The sequence below is a fragment of the Pristiophorus japonicus genome, chromosome 15 (genome assembly GCF_044704955.1).
Source record: "Pristiophorus japonicus isolate sPriJap1 chromosome 15, sPriJap1.hap1, whole genome shotgun sequence".
Classification (NCBI taxonomy): domain Eukaryota; kingdom Metazoa; phylum Chordata; class Chondrichthyes; family Pristiophoridae; genus Pristiophorus; species Pristiophorus japonicus.
The window spans coordinates 10,508,286-10,535,360 of NC_091991.1; the positions used below are offsets into that span (position 1 = coordinate 10,508,286).

Genomic DNA, 27,075 nt, shown 5'->3' on the forward strand with positions numbered 1-27,075 from the left:
GTTAACTCTGTTTCTCTCCACAGATGCTGCCTGACCCGCTGGGCATTTCCAGTATTTTCTGCTTTTATTTCGGATTTCCAGTATCTGCATTCTTTTGCATTTGTCGCCCTGTATCTCTGTCTCTTTGTTTGTTTTTCTGTCTATATATCACTCCCTGTTTCTATCTGTCTCTCTGTCTCTGTATCTCTCTCTCTCTCTCTCTTTCTGTCCCTCTCTCTCTCTGTCTCTCTTTTTCTGTCTCTCTCTCTCTGTTGCTCCCTGTTTCTTTGTCTGTCTGTCAGTCTCTCTCTGTCTTTTCCTGTCTCTCTGTCTCTCTCTGTCTGTCTCTCTCTTTCTCTGTCTCTCTCTGTCTCTTCCTAGCACTCTCTCTCTGTCTGTCTCTCTCTCTCTGTCACTCTCTCTATCTGTGTCTCTCTTTCTGTCTCTCTCTGTCTATCTGTCTGTCTCTGTCTCTGTCTGTCTATCTGTCTCTCTCTGTCTCTCTCTCTCTCTGTCTCTCTCTCTCTCTCTCTCTGTCTTTCTCTCTCTGTCTCTCTGTCTGTCTCTCTCTCTCTGTCTCTCCCTGATTCTCTGCCTGTATCTCTCTATGTCTGTCTGTCTCTGTCTCTTTCTGATTCTCTCTCTCTCTGTCTGTCTGTCTCTCTCTCTGTCTCTGTCTCTCTCTCTTTCTCTGTCTTTCTCTCTCTGTCTCTTCCTGTCTCTTTCTCTGTCTCTCTGTCTTTCTCTCTCTGTCTCTCTCTCTCTCTCTGTCTGTCTGTCTCTCCCTGTTTCTCTGTCTCTGTGTGTGTGTCTCTCTCTGTCTGTCTGTCTCTTCCTGATTCTCTCTCTCTCTCTATCTCTCTCTCTTGCTTCCCCTTGCGACTCTACGAGTCTCTCAATTTCTCTTTCTCTGCATTTCTCTATGTATTTCTCTGTTAGATTGGTTCTTTGACTGCAGTGAGCCGCCTTTCCCCATCAGACTGACAGTGAGGCTGTTGCGGTGTGAGATCCCGGCCTGTGAGACCCCGCTGTGGAACCCTGCCCAATCTGACACACCACACACTGTACAAAACAAGAAACCTTTATTCAAGTAAGCTTAGTGCACGGCCCCGGGCCGAGCCGAGACATGGCACACACGCACGCACACACTGCTTTAAAAGAGTAAATGATATTTACAGGGTTTTAATGTTGGGTTGTTGCAAGTGTCGGGTTAACTCGGGGATTCCCTCCTGACTCTCTGCGGGTGGGTTAGTGTCAGCCAGGACTGTTCAGATGGAATTCTCGTGCAAAAGTTCATTGTAGTTGGAGTTGAAGTGCCAGTGCTCAGGGGCACAGTACCCCAGGTCGCTGTGAGGGCAGTGGGTGCTACGACCCCCGCCCAATCTCTGCAGGACCTGAGCATCGAACTGGTAGGTCAACTTTCTCCGCACCTTCACGATCTCTCCGGTCCGGCTGTAGTTGCGCAGCGCCCGGGCCATTTTCTGGTAGGTCATGGTCTTGCGGTTGCCCTTCCGCCGGCCCCACATCTCGGCCACCCGCTCCTTGTTCTTGGAGATGAACTGGAACACGCCACTCTTCTTGTCCACCCACTGGATGCAGTCAGACATCTGCGAATCGCGCAGCGACTCGCTCAGAAACTCGTACAGGCGCAGCCTCTTCCTGCCTGCAAACCCAGAGTGGTGTTAGTACGTTCTGTAACATGGGGAGGGGGTCTCCCTGCTCCTGGGGGCACTGAGCCCCACCGGCTCCATGAGCGCCAAACCCTTACTGGTCCCACGTTGCTCTCTGCGCTACACAACGCCCGGTTAATATAAGAACATAAGAAATAGGAGCGGGGGTAGGCCATTTGGCCCCTAAAGCCTGCTCCGCCATTCAATACGATCATGGCTGATCTGATCATGGACTCAGCTCCACCTCCCTGCCCGCACTCCATCACCCTTCACTCCCTGTTAACCTGTTCCTTAGTGAATAGAACCACAGAATGGTTACAGCACAGAAGGAGGCCATTTGGCCCCTGAAGGCTCTCTGCAAGAGCACTTCAGCTAGTCCCACTCCCCCGCCCTTTCCCCGTAGCCCTGCAAATGTTTCCCCTTCAGGTACTTATCCAACTCCCTTTTGAAAGCCACAATTGAGTCTGCCTCCACCACCCTCTCAGGCCGTGCATTCCAGATCCTAACCACTCGCTGTGTAAAAAAGTTTTTCCTTACATCGCCTTTGGTTCCTTTGCCAATCACCTTAAATCTGTGTCCTCTGGTTCTCGACCCTTCCGCCAATGGGAACAGTTTCTCTCTATCTACTCTGTCCAGACCCCTCATGATTTTGAACACCTCGATCAAATCTCCTCTGAACCTTCTCTGCTTTAAGGAGAACAACCCCAGCTTCTCCAGTCTATCCATGTAACTGAAGTTCCCCATCCCTGGAATCGTTCTTGTAAATCTTTTCTGCACCCTCTCTAAGGCCTTCACATCCTTCCTAAAGTGCAGTGCCCAGAATTGGACACAATACAATTGAGGCCGAACAAGTGTTCTAACATCTGGATTAAGGAGCCAAATTGCTCTATGCGTGACTCAACATTGGTTTTAAAATAATGCAGAGAGGAAAATCTGGAATAAAAAGCCAGCATCAGTTATGATGACCATGAAATTGTCGGATTATTGTAAAAACACCATCTGGTTCACTAATGCCCTTTGGGGAAGGAAATCTGCCATCCTTACCCGGTCTGGGCCGATATGTGACTCCAGACCCACAGCAATGTGGTTGACTCTTAACTGCCCTCTGAAATGGCTCAGCGAGACACTCAGTCATATCAAAACAAAACCTGCTACAATAGATTGCAGCGGTTCCAGAAGACAGCTCACCACCACCTTCTCGAGGGCAATTAGGGACGGGCAATAAATGCTGGCCTTACCAAGTGATGCCCACATCCCGAGAATGAATGAAACAATAGCCGAACTTGATAGCCAAACAGGACCCATAGAAAATCTGCCCAAATAATTGGTGGGGGCGGAGGGGGGCGTTAAAGTGAGTGAGAATGAGATGACAAACCTTTTCCTTGCCTTGGGATAAAGAAATCCGGAATGTGATTCTCTGGAAAATAGTTTGGATTCTGGGAGCAATTCTCATACATTAGTTTGTTGCTGTCGAGATTAAAATCCATCTGGAGATAGAAAAGTAGAGGTCTGGTTAGGATCACGGGTTTGGAGAAAATCCCCTTTGCGAAGCTCCTTGTGTGGTTGTGTTTTTACTCGGACAGTGTGCATTGAAAGGAGAAGTTCTCTGCAGCCTGAATCTCAATCATGTTTAACATTGAACATTGAAAGAAACAAAAAGACTTGCATTTCTATAGCGCCTTTCATGACCTCTGGATGTCCCAAAGCGCTTTGCAGTCAATGAAGTATTTTTTTGAAGTGTAGTCTCTGTTGTAATATAGGAAACGCGGCAGCTGATTTGCGCACAGCAAACTCCCATACACAGCAATGTGATAATGACCAGATAATCAGTATTTTTAGTAATGTTCATTGAGGGATAAATATTGGGCCCAGGATACCGGGGAGAACTCCCCCCCTGCTCTTCTTCAAAATATTGCCATGGGATCTTCTACGTCCACCTGAGAGAGCAGATGGGGCCTCCGTTTAACGTCTCATCTGAAAGACAGTGTCTCTGACAGTGCAGCGCTCCCTCAGTACTGCCCCTCCAACAGTGCTGCGCTCCCTCAGTACTGCCCCTCCGACAGTGCGGCGCTCCCTCAGTACTGCCCCTCAGACAGTGCTGCGCTCCCTCAGTACTGCCCCTCCGACAGTGCGGCGCTCCCTCAGTACTGCCCCTCCGACAGTGCGGCGCTCCCTCAGTACTGCCCCTCCGACAGTGCGGCGCTCCCTCAGTACTGCCCCTCCGACAGTGCGGCGCTCCCTCAGTACTCAGCCTAGAAATTAATGTGGGTATTATTAAAAAAGCATGTTTCTTTTTTTAGTTATTTGAAAATAAATAGGGAAAAAGAAAATGTTTGATCAAGAGTCTATGCCTGAAATTTTAACTCCTCTCTCCTCTCCACAGATACTGACTGATCTGTTTGTTTAAAATAAATGGACTGCATCTGAACTAAAATAGGGGACACTGGGTTGTCACATAGTTTGCTGTTATTGTCGCAACAATTTTTAGCTTCTTTGTTGGACTGACACTGATGTCATTTTAATTTGTAATTACGGTAGTCCAATAATAAATATATATTTTTGGTTAAGAAAGATTTGCATTTCTGTAGCACCCGATCGCTACTCTCAGAAATGCCTTTCACAAACATTGGATCCTTTGCTATTCAGGCAAACGTAACAGCCATCTTGTGCACAGCACAATCCCACAGCTATAAGATGAAGGGCCAGTTTGTTTCCTTGCTGCATCTTGGTTGGGGACGATACATTGACCAATGCAATTCCTCTTCAAGTAGTGCTACAGGATCTTGAACACCCCCTGAACCATTGGGACAGACTGACAAGGGCCTCGGGTTTAACATAATAGAATTACAGAGTATTTACAGCACAGAAACAGGCCATTCGGTCCAACGGGTCCGTGCCGGTGTTTATGATCTACACCAGCCTTCTCCCACCCCTCTTCATCTCACCCCATCAACATATCCTTCTATTCCTTTCGTGTGTTTATCCAGCTTCCTCTTTAATGCATCGATACTATTCACTTCAACTACTCCCTGTGGTAGTGAGTTCCACATTCTCACCACTCTGTGGGTGAAGAAGTTTCTCCTGAATTCCCCATTGGATTTATTAGTAAATATCTTATATTGATGGCTCCTAGTTGTGGACTTCCCCCACAAGTGGAAACATCTTCTCCTTGCCTACCCTATCAAACCCCTTCGGAATTTTAAAGACCTCAATCAGGTCACCCCTCAGCCTTCTTTTTTCTAGAGACAAGAGCCCCAGCATGTTCAACATTTCCTGATATGTATACACTCTCAGTTATGGTATCATCCTTCTGAAGCTTTCTTTGCTCCTTCTCCAGTGCCTCTATATCCTTCTTGAACATCAGAGTGAAGGGGGGAGATCTCCAACAATGCAACACTCTCTCGGCATCGTTCTGACCATTCTGCAACTACTGGCCCGAGACGCGAAGATAGTTTGGGTTCCATCCAACCAAACCCACTTTACATTGCTTGGCTCCTGCCCCCCTGTCCTGTTGAGGTGACGACTCAGCCCATGTCTGGATACGCGCATGAGTAGCACCCTCCCCTCCTCCGCCCCTCTCCTCCTCCTCCCCTCCCCCCTCCCCTCCTCCTCCCCACTCCTCTCCTCCTTTTCCTCTTCCCCTCCCCTCACCTCCCCTTTCCCCTTCCCTCTCCTCACTCCTCTCCTCTTCCTCCCCCTCTCCTCCTATTCCCCTCTCCCACCCTCCCATCCCCTCTCCTCCCCTCTCCCCACTCCTCCCCTCTTCCTACCCTCTCCCCTCTCCTTCCCTCCCCTCTCCTTTCCTCCTTTTCCCCTCTCCTCCTCCTCCCCTCTACTCTCCTCCTCCACTTGCCATTGGTTTTCTCTCCTCTCCCTCCTCTTATTCCCCCCTACCACCCCTTTCCTCTGAGAGGGGAGGAGAGGGAAGGGAAGGAGAGGAGAGGAGGAGGGGAGAGGGGAGGAGTTAGAAAGTTAAATGTATAGAAGGTTTGGAGGGAGAAAGTCCTCACTCTCTGAACACCTTAGATCAGGTCAGTTTACAAAGTGTCCAACAGATTCACTGAACAGATTTGACACCTTTCTAGACTTACATTTCACTGGGTGTCAATCCCAAGGGGTGTGAGACCATCTTCCCCCTTCAGAGGAATCTCACGCTGCATGCCACCAGAGCTAAGCGTCTTTCGGAGTTACGGAGAGACATTAAACTGAGGCCCCCTGTGCACTCTCAGATGGATGTAAAAGATCCCATGGCACTATTTTTGGAGGAGTTATCCCCGGTATCCTGGCCAATATTTATCCCTCAATCAACATCACTAAAACAACAGATGATCTGGTCATTATCACATTGCTGTTTGTGGAAGCTTTCTGTGTGCAAATTAGCTGCCGCGTTTCCTACATTACAACAGTGACTACACTTCAAAAGTACTTCATTGGCTGTGAAGCACTTTGGAATATCCTGAGGTCATGAAAGGCGCTATAGAAATGCAAGTCTTTCTTTTCTTTTTATGCTCTGAAATCACCGGGCGGAGACTCCAAACCCACAGCGTAAATACATCTTTAGATTATGAGCTGACCCTGAGCATATAAAAATGGACAATATTTTGGGTCAGTTCCTCTTATGAACAATCCTAGTTACTGCTCCATGACAATCCGGTTATTCAGTGATTCCTTTATAGAATCATCGAATGATAGAGCATGGGAGGAGGCCATTCAGCCCATCGTGCCTGTGTCAGCTCTGTGAAAGATTTGGATTTATATAGCACCTTTCACAACCACCGGACGCCCTAAAGCACTTTACAGCCGATGAAGTACTTTTGGAATGTAGTCACTGTTGTAATGACACGGCAGTGAATTTTGAGCACAGCAAGCTCCCACAAACAGCAGCGTAATAATGACCAGATAATCCAGTTTTTGATCCCTCAGCACTGCATTGGAGTGTCAGCCTAGATTTTTTTTGTGCTAAAGTCCCTGGAGTGGGACTTGAACCCACAACCTTTTGACTCAGAGGCAGAGAGTGCTACCCACTGAGCCAGAGCTGACACTATTCAATTGGTCCCACTCCCCCTGCTCTTTCCCAATAGCCCTACAATTTTTATTCCCCAAGTATTTATCCAATTTCCCTTTTGAAGGTTACTATTGAATCTGCTCCCACTGCCCTTTCAGGCAGCGCACTCCAGATCACAACAACTCGCTGTGTTAAAACACAAATCTCCTTATCTCTCATCAGCCCCTGCGTTACTGCGTCCATTCTCAGCACAGATCCCCCCCCCCCAGTCCCAAATGGCCAGTTTGTGAACTTACCGCGTTCTGCAAGTGTTGGGCATGAGCATCCAGGGCACAGTAAGGGTCGAGCCCCGGCTCCTGGTGGTGCGGGAAGCTGTACATCGAGAGCGAAGAACCTGCACAAGAAGGGAATGGGATTATACAACGGGATCGCGGAGTCCACCAACAGACCGGCGGCAACAGAAGCCCAAGCGCAGCAGAGCAAGGCGTTGGGATACTTGCTTGGCAGATACTGCAGGGCTGGGTCCTGCCGAAAGTGCGGCGAGGCGAGCAGGTGTTGTTGGTGTATCACCTCTAAGGCATCATTGAACAGAGGCGTGTAGTTATCCTGCAGGCAGCAGCTCTTAAAAATAAAATTAAAAATATATATAGTTGCATTACACAATTATCAAGAACCGAATAATACCTGACTTTCAAAATCTAACAGGAACAAAAGTTAGATGAAGTCATTTGAGATTCGCTTACCATATTCAACAGCGGGACGACCTGGAAAAAAAAATAAAGTTAAATGATTAACTGCACCATTTCAGTGGCCCAGACTGCAGAGACACTTGCTGACTATTGATTCTGTGAAGGCTTTAGTCTGCAACAAGGCGACTGGGAGCCTGGCTTCGCGGCGGGCTGTGGGAGGGTTATTGTGCAGGTGTGACTTACCTGTGCTAACCTCCCAGACACTCAGCTTTGGGCAGTCGAGGCATTTTAAACAGAGCAACTTTTGCTCCGTGGATGGTCTGCCTTACGTCACTGTTATTTGATCCTGGCTCACTGCTCCACATCCATTGATTCGATATTCTCCGCACCAAATGCTCGGGAGAAATTTAACAAGACACAAATCCAGGACTGCCCTTAAATACTTTTACTAGTGTTAGGGATTTTTTTTTTTAGTGGAGCCTCACTTCCTCATCTTTATAGGAATGATGACTTTCAATCATCTGCCGCAATGTTGGGGTCATTTTTACAACTCATTCCTTTACTGAGTCAAAGGAAAGCCCTTTCCCCAGAATACCAATACAGTTAGTTCTCTTGTCCCTTTCTAGCCAAGGCTGGGCCTCCCAATCAAATCAACAGTTCCACTTCAAACTATAGATTCTTTTAAAGTTCAGCTTGTGCATTTGTCTTTTGTAACTTTTTGTGAATCACCAAGAACAAAAACCCCAAACAAGAATTATTTTCTCTCTTATCTATAACCTCCTCCAGCCCCACAACCCTCCCAGATCTCTGCGCTCCTCCAATTCTGGCCTCTTGCTCATCCGCCGGTTTTAATCGCTCCACCATTGGGGGCCGTGCCTTCAGCTGCCTGGATCCCAAGCTCTGGGACTCCCTCCCTAAACCTCTCCGCCTCTCTACCTCTCTCTCCTCCTTCAAGACACTCCTTAAAACCTACCTCTTTGATCAAGCTTTTGGTCACCTGCGCTAATGTCTCTTTATGCGGCTCGGTGTCGAATTTTGTTTGATAACGCTCGTGTGAAGCACCTTGGGACATTTTACTACGTTAAAGGTGCGATATAAATGCTAGTTGTTGTTGTAATTTAAAGGTGGAGGAGCCATTAATGGGGACCCGTCAACATCATTTGTTTTTATACTGTGAAATCAAGTAAAAAAACTGCAAGACTGAACGGGTGCAGGACATTCTGTGAGGGGGAAGGGAACAGCCAGATGCCGTGATCCATGTTGGAACCAGGTGCCTTTTTAGCTTTCCGCACCGGTGGCGTTTTGGTTGTGTGGTCGGTGCCGCAATCACTCCGCTTGATACCGGGCCGATCGCACGGCACCCACGCTCCCCGGTGGTCCAGACAGGTGGGTTCCCAATATGCAGAGTATGCAGCTTGGGCCCTTCCCTTTAATTGAGGGAAGAGACCCGCCTATGCGCCAGCGTTACGCGGCCCGGTGCATACCGTGCTGAGCTGTGCGCACTGTGACAGCCCTGGGAAGGGAGCGGAGCGCTACGCTTCCTTCCTGGGGGGGGGGGGGGGGCGGTAACCCGAATTTAGCGAGCGGGGCAGGACATCTGTGCCTGGTGCGAAATGTCCCGCCTCCCCCCTGAATGTTACCGCCCCCAAGTGGGGCAATACCCAATTTCTAGGCCGGCCCCTCAAAGGTGGTAATCTCTGGGTTACTCTCAGTGCCACTTGCGAGCGAGTACAGTAACAGGAAGATAGTGCAGGTGAATGCGTGGCTGGAGGAGCGGCGCAAAAGGGAGGGCTTCAGATTCCTAGGGCATTGGACCAGTTCTGGGGCAGTAGGGACCTACAGAAGCCGGACGGGTTGTACCTAACAGGGCTGGGACCAATGTCCTCATCAGCAGGTTAACTCATGCTGTGGGGGAGCGGCACCAGAACATCGCAGCAGAAAGGAGAGACAAGGTGCATAGAAAACTAGGAGGGAAAAACAGCAACCGAAAATAAAAAGACTTGCATTTATATAGCGCCTTTCATGACCTCAGGGCGTCCCAAAGCACTTTACAGCCAAAGTGTAGTCACTGTTGTAATGTAAGAGAATAAAGAGTGGTGCAGTAAGAACGGGAATTAGATGGAGGAAAAGAGCAAAGCCAACTAGCATGGTGCTGGAATGCACATGTGCTAACTCAAGGTGTTACAAATAAGCTTGAAGAGCTGCAGGCACAAGTTGCCACCTGGGGTTATGAAATAGTGGCTTTAATGGAGACTAGGCTTCAACATGGGCAGGAATGGGAACTAAACATTCCTGGCTACAATATATTCAGGAGGGATAGGGAAGGACAAATGAAAGGAGGGTGGCACTGTTGATCAAGGGTAATATTACAGTTCTACAGAGGGACGATATACAAGAGGCTTCAAAGACTATTTGGGTAGAGTTAAGGAACGGAAAAATGAGCTGTTACATTGTTGGGTATTTACTACAGACCCCAAATTGTGAGAAGGAGATAGAGGAATAATCTGTCGGCAAATGTCAGAAAAATATAACAATTATAGACAGGCTAAGTGAGTGGGCAAAAATTTGGCAGATGGAGTATAATATGGGAAAATGTGAGGTTATCCACTTTGATAGGAAAAATAAAAAAGCAAATGATTATTTAAATGGGAGAGATTACAAATTGCTGCAGTACAGAGGGACCTGGGGGTCCTTGTACATGAAACACAAAACATTAGCATGCAGGTACAGCAAGTAATCAGGAAGGCAAATGGAATGTTGGCCTTTATTGCAAGGGGGATAGAGTATAATAGTAGGGAAGTCCTGCTACAACTCTACAGGGTATTGATGAGACCACACCTGGAATACTGTATACAGTTTTGGTCTCCTTATTTAAGGAAGATTATACTTGCATTGGAGGCAGTTCAGAGAAGGTTCATGAGGTTGACTCCTGGGATGAAGGGGTCGTCTTATGAATAAAGGTTGAGCAGGTTGGGCCTCTACTCATTGGAGTTTAGAAAAATGAGAGGTGATCTTATTGAAACATATAAGATTCTGAGGGGGCTTGATAGAGTAGATGCAGAGAGAATGTTTCCCCTTGTGGGGAATCAAGAACTAGGGGGGCATAGTTTCAGAATAAGGTGTCTCCCATTTAAAACAGAAATGAGGAGGAATTTCTTCTCTCAGATAGAAGTAAATCTGTGGAATTCTCTGCCCCAGAGAGCTGTGGAGGCTGGGTCATTGAATATATTTAAGTTGGAGATAGACAGATTTTTGAGCAATAAGGGCATCTAGGGTTATAGGGCGAGGGCAGGGAAGTGGAGTTGAGGCCAAGATCAGATCAGCCATGAATGGCGGAGCAAGCTCGAGGAGCCAAATGGCCGACTCCTGCTCTTATTTCTTGTGTTCTTATGTTCTTATGTAATAGTAGGGAACTTCAATTATCTTAATATAGACTGGGGGAAAAACAGAGTAAAGGACAAGGATGATGAAGAATTCCTAAAAATTTGTACATGAGAACTTTCTTAATGAGTATGTTTCTAGCCCAATGAGGAAGGAAGCAGTGCTGGATCTGGTTCTGGGGAATGAAGTAGGACAAGTGGGGTGTGTTGCAGTGCGAGAACATCTGCTAGGGTACCACAGGGATCAGTGCTGGGGCCTCAACTTTTACAATCTATATTAATGACCTAGACCAAGGGACCGAGTGTAATGTATCCAACTTAACTCATGATACAAAGCTAGGTGGGACAGTAAGCTGTGAGGTGGACACAAAGAGCCTGCAAAGGGATATAGATAGACTGAGTGAGTGGGCAATAAGGTGGCCAATGGAGTATAATGTGGGGAAATGTGAGGTTATTCACTTTGATAGAAATAATAGAAAAACAGAATATTTTTAAGTGGTGAGAAACTATTAAATGTTGGTGTTCAGAGAGATTCGGGTGTCCTTGTACAGGAAATACAGAAAGCTAGCATGCAGGCACAGCAAGCAATAAGGAAGGCAAATGGCATGTTGGCCTTTATTGCAACGGGGTTGTAGTACAAGAGTAAGGAAGTCTTGCTGCAATTGTACAGGGCCTTGGTGAGACCACAGCTGAAGTACTGCACACAGTTTTGGTCTCCTCATCTGAAAAAGGACATACATGCCTTGGAGGCGGTGCAACGAAGGGTCACTAGATTGATTCCTGGGATGAGAAGGTTGTCCTATGTGGATAGATTGAGCAGATTGGGCCGCTACTCTCTGGAGTTTAGAAGAATGAGAGGTGATCTCATTGGAAACATAAGATTCTGAGGGGGATTGACAGGGTAGAGGCTGAGAGGCTGTTCCCTCCTGGCTGGAGAATCTAGAATCAGGGGTCACAGTCTCAGGATAAACGGTTGGCAATTTAGGATTGAGATGAGGTGGAATTTCTTCATTCGGAGGGGTGTGAATCTTTGGAATTCTCTACCCCAGAGGGCTGTGGAAGCTGAATCATATATTCAAGGCTGAGGTCGATTGATTTTTGGATTCCTGGGGAATCGAGGGATATGGGGATCGGGTGGGAAAGTGGAGTTGAGGTCGATGATCAACCATGATCTTATTGAATGGTGGAGCAGGCTCGAAGTATGACCTACTCCTGCTCCAATTCTTATGTTCTTATGTTCTTATCTGGGTAATAATGACCACAATATAATTAGACTAAGAGGGACAAAGAAAATTCAACAGTGAAAATACCCAACTGGAAGAAAGCCAATTTCAGTGAGTTGAGAAGGGATCTAGCACAGGTGGACTGGAAACAGAGATTGGCTGGGAAACAGTCAGTGAGCAATGGCAGGCCTCCAAGACGGAGATACTTTGCGAACAAACCAAGCCTATTCCCGTAAGGCGGAAAGATGGGGCATCCAAAACTAGAGCTCCCTGAGTGGCCAAGGAAATCGAGGATAAAACAAAACAGAAAAAGGAGATTTAGAACAAATGTCAGGTACAGGATATAGTCGGAACCAAGTAGAATACAAAGAGTGCGGGGAAAAATCGAAAAAGGATATAAGAAGGGCAAAGAGAGAGTATGAGAAAGGACTAGCGGGTAACATAAAAGGGCATCCAAAAATATTTTATATACACCCCTATTCAAAAGAGAGGCAAGGGATAAACCTTGGAACTACAGGCCAATCAGTTTAACGTCAGTGATGGCAAAACTACTAGAATCCATTGTCAAGGACAAAATTGATTCTCACTTAGAGAAGCATAAAAAAGAAAGATCTGCATTTCTAAAGCACCTTTCATAACCATCAGCCATCTCAAGGCGCTTTACAGCCAATGAGGTACTGTTGTAATGTAGGAAGCATGGCAGCCAATTTGTGCACAGCAAGCTTCCACAAACAGCAATGTGATAATGACCCAGATCATCTGTTTCTGTTATGTTAACTGAGGGATAAATATTGGCCAGGATACCAGGGATAACTCCACTTGTCCTCTTCAAAATAGTGCCATGGGATCTTTCACATCCACCTGAGAGGGCAGTCAAAGCCTCGGTTTAACATCTCATCCGAAAGACAGCAGCTCCGACAGCATAGCTCTCCCTCAGTACTCCACTGGAGTGGGACTTAAACCAATAACCTTCTGACCTAGAGGTAAGTGTGCTATCCACTGAGCCACAGCTGACACATGCTAAACATGCGTTAATAAGAAAGAAAGACTTGGATTTATATAGTGCCTTTCACCATCACTGGACGTCTCAAAGCGCTTTACAGCCAATGAAGTACTTTTTGAAGTGCAGTCACTGTTGTAATAAGGGACTTGTTAAAGGCAAATTGTGTCTGACTAACCTGATTGAGTTCTTTGATGAAGTAATAGGGTGGATTAATGAAGGGAGTGCAGTAGAGGTTGTATATATGGACTTTCAAATGGCATTTAATCAAGTACCGCATAACAGATTTATTCAGAAAATAGCAGCACATGGGATTAAACAGATGGTGGTAACTTGGTACGAAATGGCTAAGAGATAGGAGGCAGAGAGTAGTGGTGAGCCGATGCTTTTCTGACTTGGCTGTGGGACTAATGGGATCACCCCAATGGGCTGAATGGGTTCCTTACACTGATTTATAAACTGGTTCTTCATCAATCGCCCGTAAATTCCCTTCTTTCCCCTCCGCCCAGCCTCCCCCAGTAATATCCTTCACAGTCAGGTAGAGTTACCATTATCCTGGTATCAACAGCCATTGTACTCAAAAATATAACTAGCACCAAAGTCTATCTGAATTGATTATTCTGTATTTTCACTGTAATATTTTTGGCTCAGTGGGTAGCACTCTTGTCTCTGGGTCAGAAGGTCGTGGGTTCCGGCCCCCTCCAGAGAATTGAGCACCTAATCTAAGGCTGAGAGCTCACTGCAGTACCGAGTGAGTGCTGCACTGCCGGAGGCACTGTCCTTCAGCTCAGACGTTAGAACAAAGCTCCCATCTGTGGTTCAGGTGGATGTAAAAAAAAAATCCCCTGAAACTAATTGAAGACGAGAAGGGGACTTTTGCAGGTGCCCTGGTCAATATTAAGTGACAGCCGTGGATCAGTTAACACCCTCACCTCCGAGTCAAAAATGTTTCGGGTTCAAGTCCCGCTCTTGAGCACACATTCTCGACTAAACATCCCAGTGCTCCTTCAGCCCCAAACCTCTGCCTCCAGTCTTTGCTGCCTCTTCCTTCACTTCACCCCATCACCGATGGCAGCGCCTTCGCCCACCTGGGCTCCTCCTCCGTGGGACTCCCTCCCCTAAACACTCTCTGCCTCTCCACCTTTCAGAACCTTCTCCACACCCTTCTCTCCGATCATTCCCCTTAATCGATCCCGTTCTGTCCCAGCGCCTGCTTCCTTACTTCAATTTGCAAAGTGTCTTGGGACATTTCCCAATGTAGTGGTCAAGTACAAAAAAAAATCCAAAAGGCTAATGGGACGTTAGCCTTTCTAACGAGAGGGCTCGAGTATAAAGGGGAGGAAGTTTTGCTACAGCCATACAAAGCCCTGGTTAGTCCACACCTGGAGCACTGTGTACAGTTCTGGGTACCACACCGTGGGAAAGATATATTGGCCTTGGAAAGACTGCAGCGCAGATTGACCAGAATGTTACCAGCGCTCCAAGGGTTAGACTATGAGGAGAGATTACACCAACTAGACTTGTATTCCCTGGAATATAGAAGGTGAAGAGGTGATCTGATTGAGGTTTTTAGGATTTTGAAAGGAATTGATAGGGTAGATAGAGAGAATTTTTTTTCCGCTGGTGGGGGAAGTCTAGGACAAGGGGATATAGCGTTAAAATCAGAGCCAGGCCATTCCAGAGAGATGTTAGAAAGCTTTTCTTCATGCAATGGGTGGTAGACGTGTGGAACTCTCTCCCACAAAAAGTAGCAGATGCAACTTTTATTAATAATTTTAAATCTGAGAGTGATGGATTTTTGCTAGCCAAGGGCAGAAAAGAATATGAAGCCCAGAGGAGTGGATGGAGTTAGGATATAGATCTGCCATGATCACATTGAATGGTGGAACAGGCCCGAGGGGCTGATGTGAAGTGTCTTGGGACTCGTTCCTGTTAAAGGTGCTATTTAAATGCATATTGCTGCTGCGAGTAAATCCTACCACCACATGGAGACCAATACCTCCTGCTTGGAGCTCACCGCCACAACCAAACTCAAACCTTAACTCGACATATCTCTGGCAGAAATAACAACAGCTTGCATTTATATAGCACCTTTAAGGTAGGAAAAGGTAGCAAAGGGCTTCATGGGAGTGTTATCAGGTAAAAATCGAGCAAAAGAAGGCAGGGTGACTATTAGCTTGGATATATCACCGATCCGTGGCATAACTAAGACCGCCTATCCTACGTAAACGTGAGGCCATACAAAACTCGGCTACCCGCGTCCTAACTTGCACCAAGTCCCGCTCACCCATCACCCCCTGTGCTCGCTGCCCCCGTGTCCTAACTCGCACCAAGTCCCGCTCACCCATCACCCCCTGTGCTCGCTGACCTACATTGGCTCCCGGTTAAGCAATGCCTCAATTTCAAAATTCTCATCCTTGCATTCAAATCCCTCCATGGCCTCACCCCTCCCTATCTCTGTAATCTCCTCCAGCCCGACAGCACCCCCGAGATGTCTGCGCTCCTCCAATTCTGCCCTCTTGACCATTCCTGATTTTAATCGCTCCACCATTGGCGGCCGTGCCTTCAGCTGCCTGGGCCCTAAGCTCTGGAACTCCCTGCCTAAACCTCTCAACCTCTGTCTATCCTCCTTTAAGACGCTGCTTAAACCCTACCTCTTTGACCGAGCTTTTGGTCACCTGCCCTAACATGTGGCTCAGTATCAATTTTTTGTCCTATAACACTGCTGTGAAGCGCCTTGGGACATTTTACTACGTTAAAGGCGCTATATAAATACAAGTTGTTGTTGCTGGTGTTGTTGTTGGTCAAAGCGGTAGGTTTAAAGGCGGAGAGAGAGGTGGTGATATATTGAGCCGTTTTCATTCGAATCACGCAGGAGGCTTTTTTAGCATCAGTGTGACTATGAAGCCACTGAGGTCACTCTATATTTGGTGGTTAAAAGTATAATGAACAAAGGCGATACATGCCAGCATGACACGGCAAGATGCTGTGTAACGTCATGTGACAAGCTACGCAATTTGGAGAAGTTAGTGAGGTGGCAGAAACTATTCAGAGCTACAACTGAAAAAGCTGTGAAATTCCCCTTTGCCATTTGTAATAATCATAAGATAAACTGGAATCCACAGACACAAGATACACTGTGACCAGGTGAGTCCGCTGAACCACCCATGCAAAGAAATTCCTGTTCAATCACCCCAAAGCCTCCACGCTCACATGAAGCATTCGGGAATGCACCAGTCCTTTAGGGGCATTCTGTCCTGTGGCCCAACCTGAAGTTTTCCCTCAATGAGGAAAGATTTACGTTGAGAAATGTTCAAAAGAACCAGAGGCGACATGAGTGAGAACTCTTTTTTTAGGCAACGAGTGGTGAGGATCTGGAACGCGCTGCCTGAAAGGGCGGTGGAAACAGATTCAATAGTAGCCTTCAAAGGGGATAAACACTTGGCAAGGACCTTGCCACTGGACCAAGACCTAGCTCGGTCAAGCCCGTGTGGTGGCTGGTGTGCAACGGCCACCACACGTTAAAAAAATCCTCGCACAGGCATCTTCCATCCTTCAGGAGGGATTCGGAATATCATTGAAACACCTGTGAACTCATCCGCTTTCAGCGTAGAAGCAAGTCATCCTCGTTTCGAGGGGCTGCCTATGATTGGTAAATACTTGAAGGAGAAAAAATTACCGGGATGTGGGGAAAGAGCGGGGGGAGTGGGACTGACGGGATCGCTGTTCGAAAGAGCCGGCACAGACTCATGGGCCGAATGGCCTCCATCTGTGCTGTACGATTCTATAATTTAATGTAATAGTAAATAATACAGTGTGCACCATCTACAAGATGCACTGCAGCAACTCGCCAAGGCTTCTTCGGCAGCACCTCCCAAACCCGCGACCTCTACCACCTCGAAGGACAAGGGCAGCAGGCGCATGGGAACACCACCACCTCCACGTTCCCCTCCCAGTCACACACCATCCTGACTTGGAAATATATCGACCGTTCCTTCATCGTCGCTGGGTCACAATCCTGGAACTCCCTCCCCAACAGCACTGTGGGAGCACCTTCACCACACGGACTGCAGCGGTTCAAGAAGGCGGCTCACCACCACCTTCTCAAGGGGCAATTAGGGATGGGCAATAAATGCTTGTCTTGCCAGCGACGCCCAGATCCTAGACCAAATTTATTTTCAAATAACTGTAACAGATCTACGCACTGGTCTTAAACACTTCAAAAGAGCAGTTAAGAGTCTACCAGTCAGTCACCTCCCAAACCAGCGACCTCTACCACCTACAAGAACAAGGGCAGCAGGCACATGAGAATACCATCACCTCCGAGTTCATCCCCATCACCTTCTCAAGGGCAATTAGGGACGGGCAATAAATGCCGGCCTTGCCCTTATTTCCTGATATACGCTCTTCTCAGTTGTGAATCCCTACAAGGACAGTGATTTCAGAAAATTGGCCTATAATGTATGATAAAGCTATGTGTTGGTCACTGTATGAAATGACTGTGTAACGCTGCTTTTGAGTTTCATAAAACATCACCAGCAGTGAAATACTGGGGGAGAGAAAGGCTTGCATTTCTCTTGATGTTCTCGGAATCTCCCAAACCACTTCACAGGCAATGAAATACATTTTGAAGTGTAGTCACTGTTGCAATGTGGGAAACACAGCAGACAATCTACACACAAGATCGCACAAACAGCAGTGAGATCGTGACCAGATCATCTGTTTTAGTGAGATAGGGCGAGGGATAACTGTAGGCCCCAGGACACCAGGAAAACTCCTCGGCTCTTCTTCGAAATAGTGCTTTGTGGGAGATTTTACATCCACCTGAGAGGACACATGGGGCCTCCGTTGAACACCTCATCCGAAGGACAGCACCTCCGACACTGCAGCATTCCCCCAGTACTGCACCTCCGACAGTGCGGCGCTCCCTCAGTACTGTCCCTCCGACAGTGCAGCACTCCCTCAGTACTGTCCCTCTGACAGTGTGGCGCTCCCTCAGTACTGCAGCTCCGACAGTGCGGCACTCCCTCAGTCATCATAGGCATTTCCTCGAAATCAAGGAAGACTTGCTTCCACTCGAAAAGTGAGTTATTAGGTGACTGATCAGTCCAATATGGGAATTACAATCTCTGTCGCAGGTGGGAGAGACAGTCGTTGAGGGAAGGGGTGGGTGGGACTGGTTTGCCGCATGCTCCTTCCGCTGCCTGCACTTGTTTTCTGCATGCTCTCAGCGACAAGACTCGAGGTGCTCAGCGCCCTCCCGGATGCTGCACCTCCACTTCGGGTGGTCTTTGGCCACCGACTCCCAGGTGTTTCTGGGGATGTTGCACTTTATCAAGGATGCTTTGAGGGTGTCCTTGAAACGTTTCCTCTGCCCACCTGGGGCTCGCATGCCATGTAGGAGTTCCGAGTAGAGTGCTTGCTTTGGGAGTCTTGTGTCAGGCATGCGAACAATGTGGCCTGCTCAACTGAGCTGGTCGAGTGTGGTCAGTGCTTCAATGCTGGGAGTGTTGGCCTGATCAAGGACGCTAACATTGGTGTGTCTGTCCTCCCAGGGGATTTGCAGGATCTTGCGGCTAATATGTCCTTACTATACAGTATAAATGCACACGAGGCCTATACTTGAGAGAAGGTCACTCTGTGATCAGTAACCTTTATTAGCCAGCACTGAAGTGATGAAGGTGGGTGGAGCTTCCCCTTTTATACCTGAAAGTCCAGATTAGGAGTGCCTCCCACAAGTTCACCACCTAGTGGTCAGTGTTCTCACGGTGTACAACTTAAGTCAGTTTATACATGGGTTACAATGACAGTTAAATGCATGACATCACCTCCCCCCCCAAAGTCTTACTGGGATCACAGATTAAGTCTCTCTGGTGGTTTATGCTCCCTTGTAGAGCGCCTGAGTTGGGGCTCCGGTTGTTGGGCGCTGGCCTGAGTGTCTGCTGTTTGCTGTGCCTCAGGCCTGTCCGGACTGCCCACAGTGACTGGGCTCTCCTCCGCTTGGTTCCGGTGTTCAGTCACCTGTGGTGGAGTGAACTCTACATCGTGTTCTTCCTCTGCTTCTTCTATGGGGTTGCTGAACCTCCTTTTTGTTTGATCCACGTGTTTGCGGCAGATTTGTCCATTGATAAGTTTAACTACCAGAATCCTATTCCCCTCTTTGGCAATCATAGTGCCTGCGAGCCATTTAGGCCATGCAGCGTAGTTGAGGACAAAGACAGGGTCATTGACATCAATACATCGCGCCCTCGCATTCCCGTCATGGTAGTCACATTGTGACTGGCACCTGCTCTCAACAATTTCTTTCATGGTGGGGTGTATAAGGGATAACCTGGTGTTGAGCGTCCTTTTCATTAGCAGCTCTGCGGGTGGAACCCCTGTGAGCGAGCGTGGTCGGGATCTGTAGGCCAACAGGAGGCGTGATAAGCGGCTTTGTAGGGAACCCCCTTGGATTCTGAGCATCCCCTGTTTGATTATCTGCACTGCTCGTTCTGTCTGGTCGTTTGAGGCCGGCTTGAACGGTGCCGTTCTGACATGGTTGATACCATTTCCTGCCATGAAGTCCTGGAATTCAATGCTTGTAAAGCACGGGCCATTGTCGCTGACCAAGACGTCCGGTAGACCATGGGCGGCGAACATTGCCCGTAGACTTTCTATCGTGGCAGAGGATGTGCTTGAATTGAGAATGTCACACTCGATACATTTGGAGTACGCGTCTACTACAACCAGAAACATTTTTCTCATGAACGGACCTGCGTAGTCCACATGGATGCGTGACCAAGGCTTGGCGGGCCAGGACCAGGGGCTAAGGGAGGCTTCCCTGGGCGCATTTCCCAGCTGTTGCACCTGCGAACACAAAGTTCCAGGTCTGCATCTATCCCTGGCCACCAAACGTGTGACCTGGCAATTGCCTTCATCATGACAATGCCCGGGTGCTCATTGTGGAGTTCTCTGATGAACATCTCGCTGCCCATCTGGGGCATGACTACTCGGTTTCTCCATAGTAGGCAATCGGCCTGAATCGAGAGTTCATCCTTGCGCCTGTGAAATGGTTTGAATTCCTCAGGGCATGCCCCGTATGTGGCTGCCCAGTCCCCATTCAGGACACATTTCTTGACTAAAGACAGTAGCGGGTCTCTATTTGTCCAGACTTTAACCTGACGGGCTGTCACGGGTGAGCCATCGCTTTCGAAAGCTTCACAGCCATGACCATCTCAGCAGCATGCTCGGTTGCCCCTTCGGTGGTGGCTAGTGGGAGCCTGCTGAGTGCATCGGCGCAGTTTTCAATTAGCGGTCTGTGCCGAATTGTATAGTCATAGGCGGCTAGTATGAGTGCCCACTTCTGTATGCAGGCCGATGCATTTGCATTTATGGCCTTGTTGTCAGCCAAAAGGGACGTTAGGGGTTTGTGATCTGTCTCCAGCTCAAATTTCCTGCCAAACAGGTATTGGTGCATTTTTTTTACAGCATATAAACATGCAAGCGCTTCCTTTTCTACCATCCCGTAGCCCCGTTCTGCCTGGGATAGACTTCTGGTGGCATAAGCTACCGGCTGTAACTGACCCTTGGCATTGACATGCTGCAACACACACCCGACCCCATAGGACGATGCATCACATGTTAACACAAGTTTCTTACATGGGTCATATAGTGTTAACAGATTGTTGGAGCATAACAATTTTGTGCTCTATCAAAAGCCCTTTCCTGGCTGTCCCCCCAGAACCATTCGTGACCTTTGCATAGGAGTGCGTGTAGCGGCTCTAACAGCATGCTCAATTTGGGAAGAAAGTTACCAAAATAGTTCAGGAGCCCCAGGAACGAACGCAGCTCCGTCGTGTTCCGGGGTCTGGATGCTCTCTGGATCGCTTCTGTTTTGGACGCAGTAGGTCTGATCCCGTCTGCTGCTACCCTCAACCCCAGGAATTCTACCTCTGGAGCTAAGAAGACGCACTTCGCCTTTTTCAGACGCAGACCTACCCAGTCCAGTCTGCATAGCACCTCCTCCAGGTTGCGGAGGTGTTCTTCAGTATCACAACCCGTGATGAGAATGTCGTCTTGAAAAACCACTGTCCTTGGAATCGACTTGAGGAGGCTTTCCATATTTCGTTGAAAGATCACGGTGGCCGAGCGAATCCCAAACGGACATCTCTTGTACTCCAACAACCCCTTGTGTGTCGTGATGGTGGTCAGTTTCTTCGACTCGCTCACCAGGTCCTGGGTCATGTAAGCTGAGGTCAGGTCCAATTTTGAAAAATGTTTGCCACTGGATAGCGTCGCAAAGAGGTCCTCCACTCTTGGTAGTGGGTACTGGTCTTGGAGTGACACCCGATTGATGGTGGCCTTGTAATCACCACATATCCTGACCAACCCATCCGTCTTGAGCACCGGCACAATCGGGCTCGCCCAGTCACTGAATTCGATTGGCGAGATGATGCCTTCCCTCAGCAGGCGGTCCAATTTGCCTTCTATCTTTTCCTGCATCACATACGGCACTGCTCTGGCCTTGTGGTGTACTGGCCTGGGCCTGGCGTCCGGGTTTATGTGAATCACTACCTTGGTCCCCATGAAAGTGCCAATGCCGGGTTGAAATAGTGAGTCAAATTTGTCCAGGACCTGTGAGCATGATATTCGCTCCACAGAAGAAATTGCATTGACATCGACCCATTTCCAGTTCATGACAGCCAGCCAACTCCTCTCCAGCAGTACGGGACCGTCCCCTGGGACAATCCAGAGTGGCAACCTGTTCTCCGAATCTTTGTGGGTCACGACTACCATGGCACTGCCTAGCACCGGAATGATCTCCTTTTTATATGTCCGTAGCTGTGCGTCAATTGGCAATAATTTTGGCCTCCTGGCCTTGGACGCCCACAACTTGTCGAACTGTTTAATACTCATCAGGGACTGGCTGGCCCCTGTGTCTAGCTCCATTGATCATTATTATCGTTGGCGTCCTGGTGTATGAACTGTATTTGTGCTCCACATGAACTCGCTGAACTTCAGCTTCCAGCGATTTCCCCCAGTGTCCATTTGGCCTGGTAGGGCTTACATCGGGCCCATCCTCCTCGTACATCAATCTGGCTGCAGTCTTCCTGCACATACGCGCCACTGATGTTGCAGTTTCTGCAGGTATATTGCTGATACCTGCAAGCTCTGGCTGTGTGTTTGCCTCCACACCTCCAACATGAGCCGTTGTTGGAAACAAAAGGTCCACTACCAGTCGATCGTCTCTGATTGTCTCTGTAACTGTCCTTAAACGTACCTTTGACAGGTGTTGATGGCCCCATTACTGGCCGCATTGTCGCTTGTGATGGCATGAATCGCCGTTCAGCTAGCCATTGTCTCTGTTGAATTCCCCGTTTGGGTTCGACTACATGCTCGGGCATGTCCGATTGCCCCTGTCTGCCTGGAGAACTGTGTGCCATGTTAACAATGTTGACTCCCTGTCCATTTGCTGCATTTAAACCAAGATTTTGTCAAACATCATTCTGGTCTCTTCCTCCCCTGAGATAAATGTTTGGGACAGCAAAGCCGCTGTTTCCAGGGTCAAGTCTTTGGTCTCAATCAGTTTCCTGAAAACCCCAGCGTGCCCGATGCCCTCAATAAAAAAGTCTCGCAGCATCTCTGCTCTGCATGTATCTGGGAACTTACATAGGTTCGCCAGTCGCCGGAGATCTGCCACGAAGTCTGGAACGCTTTGCCCTTCTCACCGCCGGTGCGTGTAAAACCGGTGTCTCGCCATGTGCATGCTGCTCGCCAGTTTAAAGTGTTTCCCGATCAACTTACTGAGCTCTTCAAAAGTCTTGTCCGCCGGCTTCTCTGGCGCTAGAAGGTCCTTCATCAGGGAGTACGCCCTGGATCCACAAACCGTCAGGAGATGAGCCCTGCGTTTGTCGGCCGAATCCTGTCCCAGCCATTCCTTAGTGACAAAACTTTGCTGTAGTCTCTCAATAAAATCGTCCCAATCATCACCAACACAGTACCTCTCGTCTGTGCTGCTAGTGGCCATGCTCGTGTTGTTTAAATCCCAGTTTCTCGTCGCCAATAATATGTCCTTACTATACAGTATAAATGCACACGAGGCCCATACTTGAGAGAAGGTCACTCTGTGACCAGTAACCTTTATTAGCCAGCACCGAAGTGATGAAGGTGGGTGGAGCTTCCCCTTTTATACCTGAAAGTCCAGGTTAGGAGTGTCTCCCACAGGTTCACCACCTAGTGGTCAATGTTCTCACGGTGTACAACTTAGGTCAGTTTATACATGGGTTACAATGACAGTTGAATACATGACAGCGGTGACATCGTATTGCCCCTCCGACAGTGCGGTGCTCCCTCAGTATTGCCCCACCGATAGTGCAGCACTCCCTTAGTGCCGTCCCTCTGATAGTGCAGCCCTCCCTCAGTACTGCCCCTCCGACAGTGTGGCGCTCTGTCACCACTGCCCCTCCGACACTGAAGCGCTCCCTCAATATTGCACCTCCGAAAGTGCAGCGCGCCTTCAGTACTACTCCTCTGACAGTGCGGCACTCCCTCAGTACTCCCCCTCCGACAGTGCGGCTCTCCCTCAGTGCTGCCGCTCCGATAGTGCGGCACTCCCTCAGTCATCATAGGCAGTTCATCGAAATCGAAAGCAAGTCTTGCTTCCACTGTAAAGGTGAGTTCTTAGGTGACTGAACAGTCCAATATAGGAATTACAGTCTCTGTCGCAGGTGGAACAGACAGTGGTTGAAGGAAAGGGTGGGTGGGACTGGATTGCCGCACGCTCCTTCAGCTGCCTGTGCTTGCTTTCTGCATGCTCTCAGCGACGAGACTCGAGGTGCTCACCGTCCTCCCAGATGCTCTTCCTCCACTTAGAGTGGTCTTTGGCCAGGGACTCCCAGGTGTCAGTGGGGATGTTACATTTTATCAAGGATGCTTTGAGGGTGTCTTTGAAACATTTCCTTTGCCCACCTGGGGCTTGCTTGCCGTGTAGGAGTTCCGAGTAGAGCACTTGCTTTGGGAATCTTGTGTCAGGCATGCGAACAATGTGGCCCGCTCAACGGAGCTGGTCGAGCGTGGTCAGTGCTTCGATGCTGGGGATGGTGGCCTGATCAAGGACGCTAACATTGGTGTGTCTGTCCTCCCAGGGGATTTGCAGGATCTTGCGGAGACATCGTAGGTGCCCCTTCGACAGTGCAGCTCTCCCTCAGTACTGCCCCTCCGACAGTGCAGCGCTCCCTCAGTACTGCCCCTCCGCCAGTGCAGCTCTCCCTCAGTACTGCCCCTCCGACAGTGCAGCGCTCCCTCAGTACTGCCCCTCCGACAGTGCAGCGCTCCTTCAGTACTGCCCCTCCGCCAGTGCAGCTCTCCCTCAGTACTGCCCCTCCGACAGTGCAGCACTCACTCAGTACTGCCCCTCCGACAGTGCAGCTCTCCCTCAGTACTGCCCCTCCGACAGTGCAGCACTCACTCAGTACTGCCCCTCCGACAGTGCAGCACTGAAGTTTTAACAACATTGCATTTATCGCCTTTAATGTAGTAAAACATTGCAAGGAACTTAGATTACGTGTCAGCCTGGTTTAGTGTCAGCCTAGATTATGTGCTCAGGTCTCTGATGTGCAGCTTGAACTCATGACATTCTGACTCAGAAACCGGCATTTATTGCCCATCCCGAATTGCCCTGAGAAGGTGGTGGTGGAACCTCTGGTAGAGGTTTTGATGCAACTGATATCAAGTTTGATATCAAGCCTGCTAGGCCAATCCAAGAGTCAACCACATTCCTGTGGGTCTAGTCACATATAGGCCAGACTGGGTAAGGACAGCAGATTTCCTTCCCTAAAGGGCATTAGTGAACCTGTTGGTTATAAGGACTGCTTCACTAAACTCAAATTCTCAAACAGCCAGGATTTCTAGACTAATCTCTAGACTGTTATTTCAGGCCTGTGGATTACTAGTTCAATAATATAACCAGTGCACTAACATACCCTTCTTGAAGACAAGAAAGAGGGGGGCTGTGTATTTAATATGTGTTTGTAGAGATTCTCACCTTGGATACATAAACATAAACATTGTGTGTTTGCAAACAGAGCAGCCAATTTGCGCACAGCAAGGTCCCACAAACAGCATCGAGGTAAATGACTGGCTAATGTGTTTCTGTTTGAGGGAGAAATGTTGGCCAGGACCCCAGGAGAACTCGACTCTTCTTCATTAAAATAGTGTCTTGGGATCTTTCACACTTATGGTTGGGAAGGGCGCGTGTTCCTCAGAGCAATGTACGGAAAATTCGCCCTGTTTGGTAACGTGACCCCAAGCGAACCTCTGTTTTATTATCAAACAATGAGATAATAACCCATCATCATCATAGGCAGTCCCTCGAATTCGAGGAAGACTAGCTTCCATTCCAAAAGTGAGTTCTCAGGTGACTGAACAGTCCAATACGGGAACAACAGTCTCTGTCGCAGGTGGGTCAGACAGTGGTTGAAGGAAAGGGTGGGTGGGACTGGTTTGCCGCACACTCCTTCCGCTGCCTACGCTTGGTTTCTGCATGCTCTCGGCGATGAGACTCGAGGTGCTCAGCGCCCTCCCGGATGCACTTCCTCCACTTAGGGCGGTCTTTGGCCAGGGACTCCCAGGTGTCGGTGGGGATGTTGCACTTTATCAGGGAAGCTTTGAGGGTGTCCTTGAAATGTTTCCTCTGCCCACGTTTCTCCTCAGGCACATTATGGACACACAGCGGGCACTTCTCAAGGGAACTCCTCAATGGGAACCAATTGGTCCAGCCAACCCTTCTCATTAACTAACCCTCTGGAAACAAAGGGGGGGAGAAATTTGGCTGCTTTGCGCCTCCGGTTAGTGCCTGCGGGAGGTGGTAACGGGGCGCTGAGGGGTTACCGACTAGGCGCGGTGAATTCACCTCCCCCCGCGAACTTCCCTGGCGGGTTTTGCACTGGCGCTAACACTTACTGCCTTGCTCTCCTGCGCCCCAGGGATCGTGACGTCATCCGGTGCGCAGCGCCCCATTACTGCCCCGGATGTGATAGTCACTCCCGCCCCCTGCAGCATCGCCGGGTGTCAACAACCGCAGCAACAGGAGGCGTGGTCACCTCGGCCGGCCGCTTGGGGAACGATAGTTAAAGGCAATGGTGGTCAGTTAGGGCAAACTTTATTCCTCACACCTGTCTGGTACCTGCTGAATAAGAACATAATAATAGGAGCAGGAGTAGGCCATTTGGCCCCTCGAGCATGCTCCGCCATTTAATATGATCATGGCTGATCTAATCATGGACTCAGCTCCACTTCCCCGCCCGCTCCCCATAACCACTTATTCCGTTAAGAAACTGTCTCTCCACAGCTCTCTGAGATAGCGAATTCCACAGATTTACTCTGAGAGTAGAAATTCCTCCTCATCTCAGTTTTAAATGGGCGGCCCCTTATTCTAAGATTATGCCCCCTAGTTCTAGTCTCCTCTATCAGTGGAAACATCCTCTCTGTATCCAGCTTGGCAAGCTCCCTCATAATCTTATACGTTTCAATAAGATCACCTCATTCTTCTGAATTTCAATGAGTAGAGGCCCAACATACTCAACCTTTCCTCATAAGTCAACCCCCTCATCTCCGGAATCAACCTTGTGAACCTTCTCTGAACTGCCTCCAAAGCAAGTATATCCTTTTTTAAATATGGAAACCAAAACTGCACGCAGTATTCCAGGTGTGGCCTCACCAATACCCTGTATAACTGTAGCAAGACTTCCCTGCTTTTATACTCCATCCCCTTTGCAATAAAGGCCAAGATTCCATTGGCCTTCCTGATCACTTGCTGTACCTGCATCCTAACCTTTTGTGTTTCATGCATTAGTACCACCAGGTACTGTTGTACTGCAGCACTTTGCAATCTTTCTCCATTTAAATAATAACTTGCTCTTTGATTTTTTTTCTGCCAAAGTGCATGACCTCACACTTTCCAACATTATACACCATCTGCCAAATTTTTGCCCACTCACTTAGTCTGTCTATGTCCTTTTGCAGGTTTTTTGTGTCCTCCTCACACATTGCTTTTCCTCCCATCTTTGTATCGCCAGCAAGCTTGGCTACGTTACACTCGGTCCCTTCATCCAAGTCGTTAATATAGATTGTAAATAGTTGGGGTCCCAGCA

General features: G+C 48.6%; 1 protein-coding gene across 1 annotated transcript in view; it reads right to left on the minus strand.

Moving 5' to 3' along the window:
• Window positions 1-1,247: 1,247 nt before the first annotated feature.
• The window catches only part of LOC139281348 (transcription factor Spi-C-like), a 63,169-nt gene continuing 37,341 nt past the window's right edge, over window positions 1,248-27,075 (minus strand). Inside the window, exons 2-6 of the mRNA XM_070901503.1 lie at window positions 7,398-7,418; window positions 7,155-7,275; window positions 6,951-7,048; window positions 3,025-3,136; window positions 1,248-1,642 (exon numbers count right to left, since the gene is read on the minus strand). Coding sequence (XP_070757604.1) covers window positions 1,248-1,642; window positions 3,025-3,136; window positions 6,951-7,048; window positions 7,155-7,275; window positions 7,398-7,418 — 747 coding nt within the window. The remainder of the gene's footprint in view (window positions 1,643-3,024; window positions 3,137-6,950; window positions 7,049-7,154; window positions 7,276-7,397; window positions 7,419-27,075) is intronic.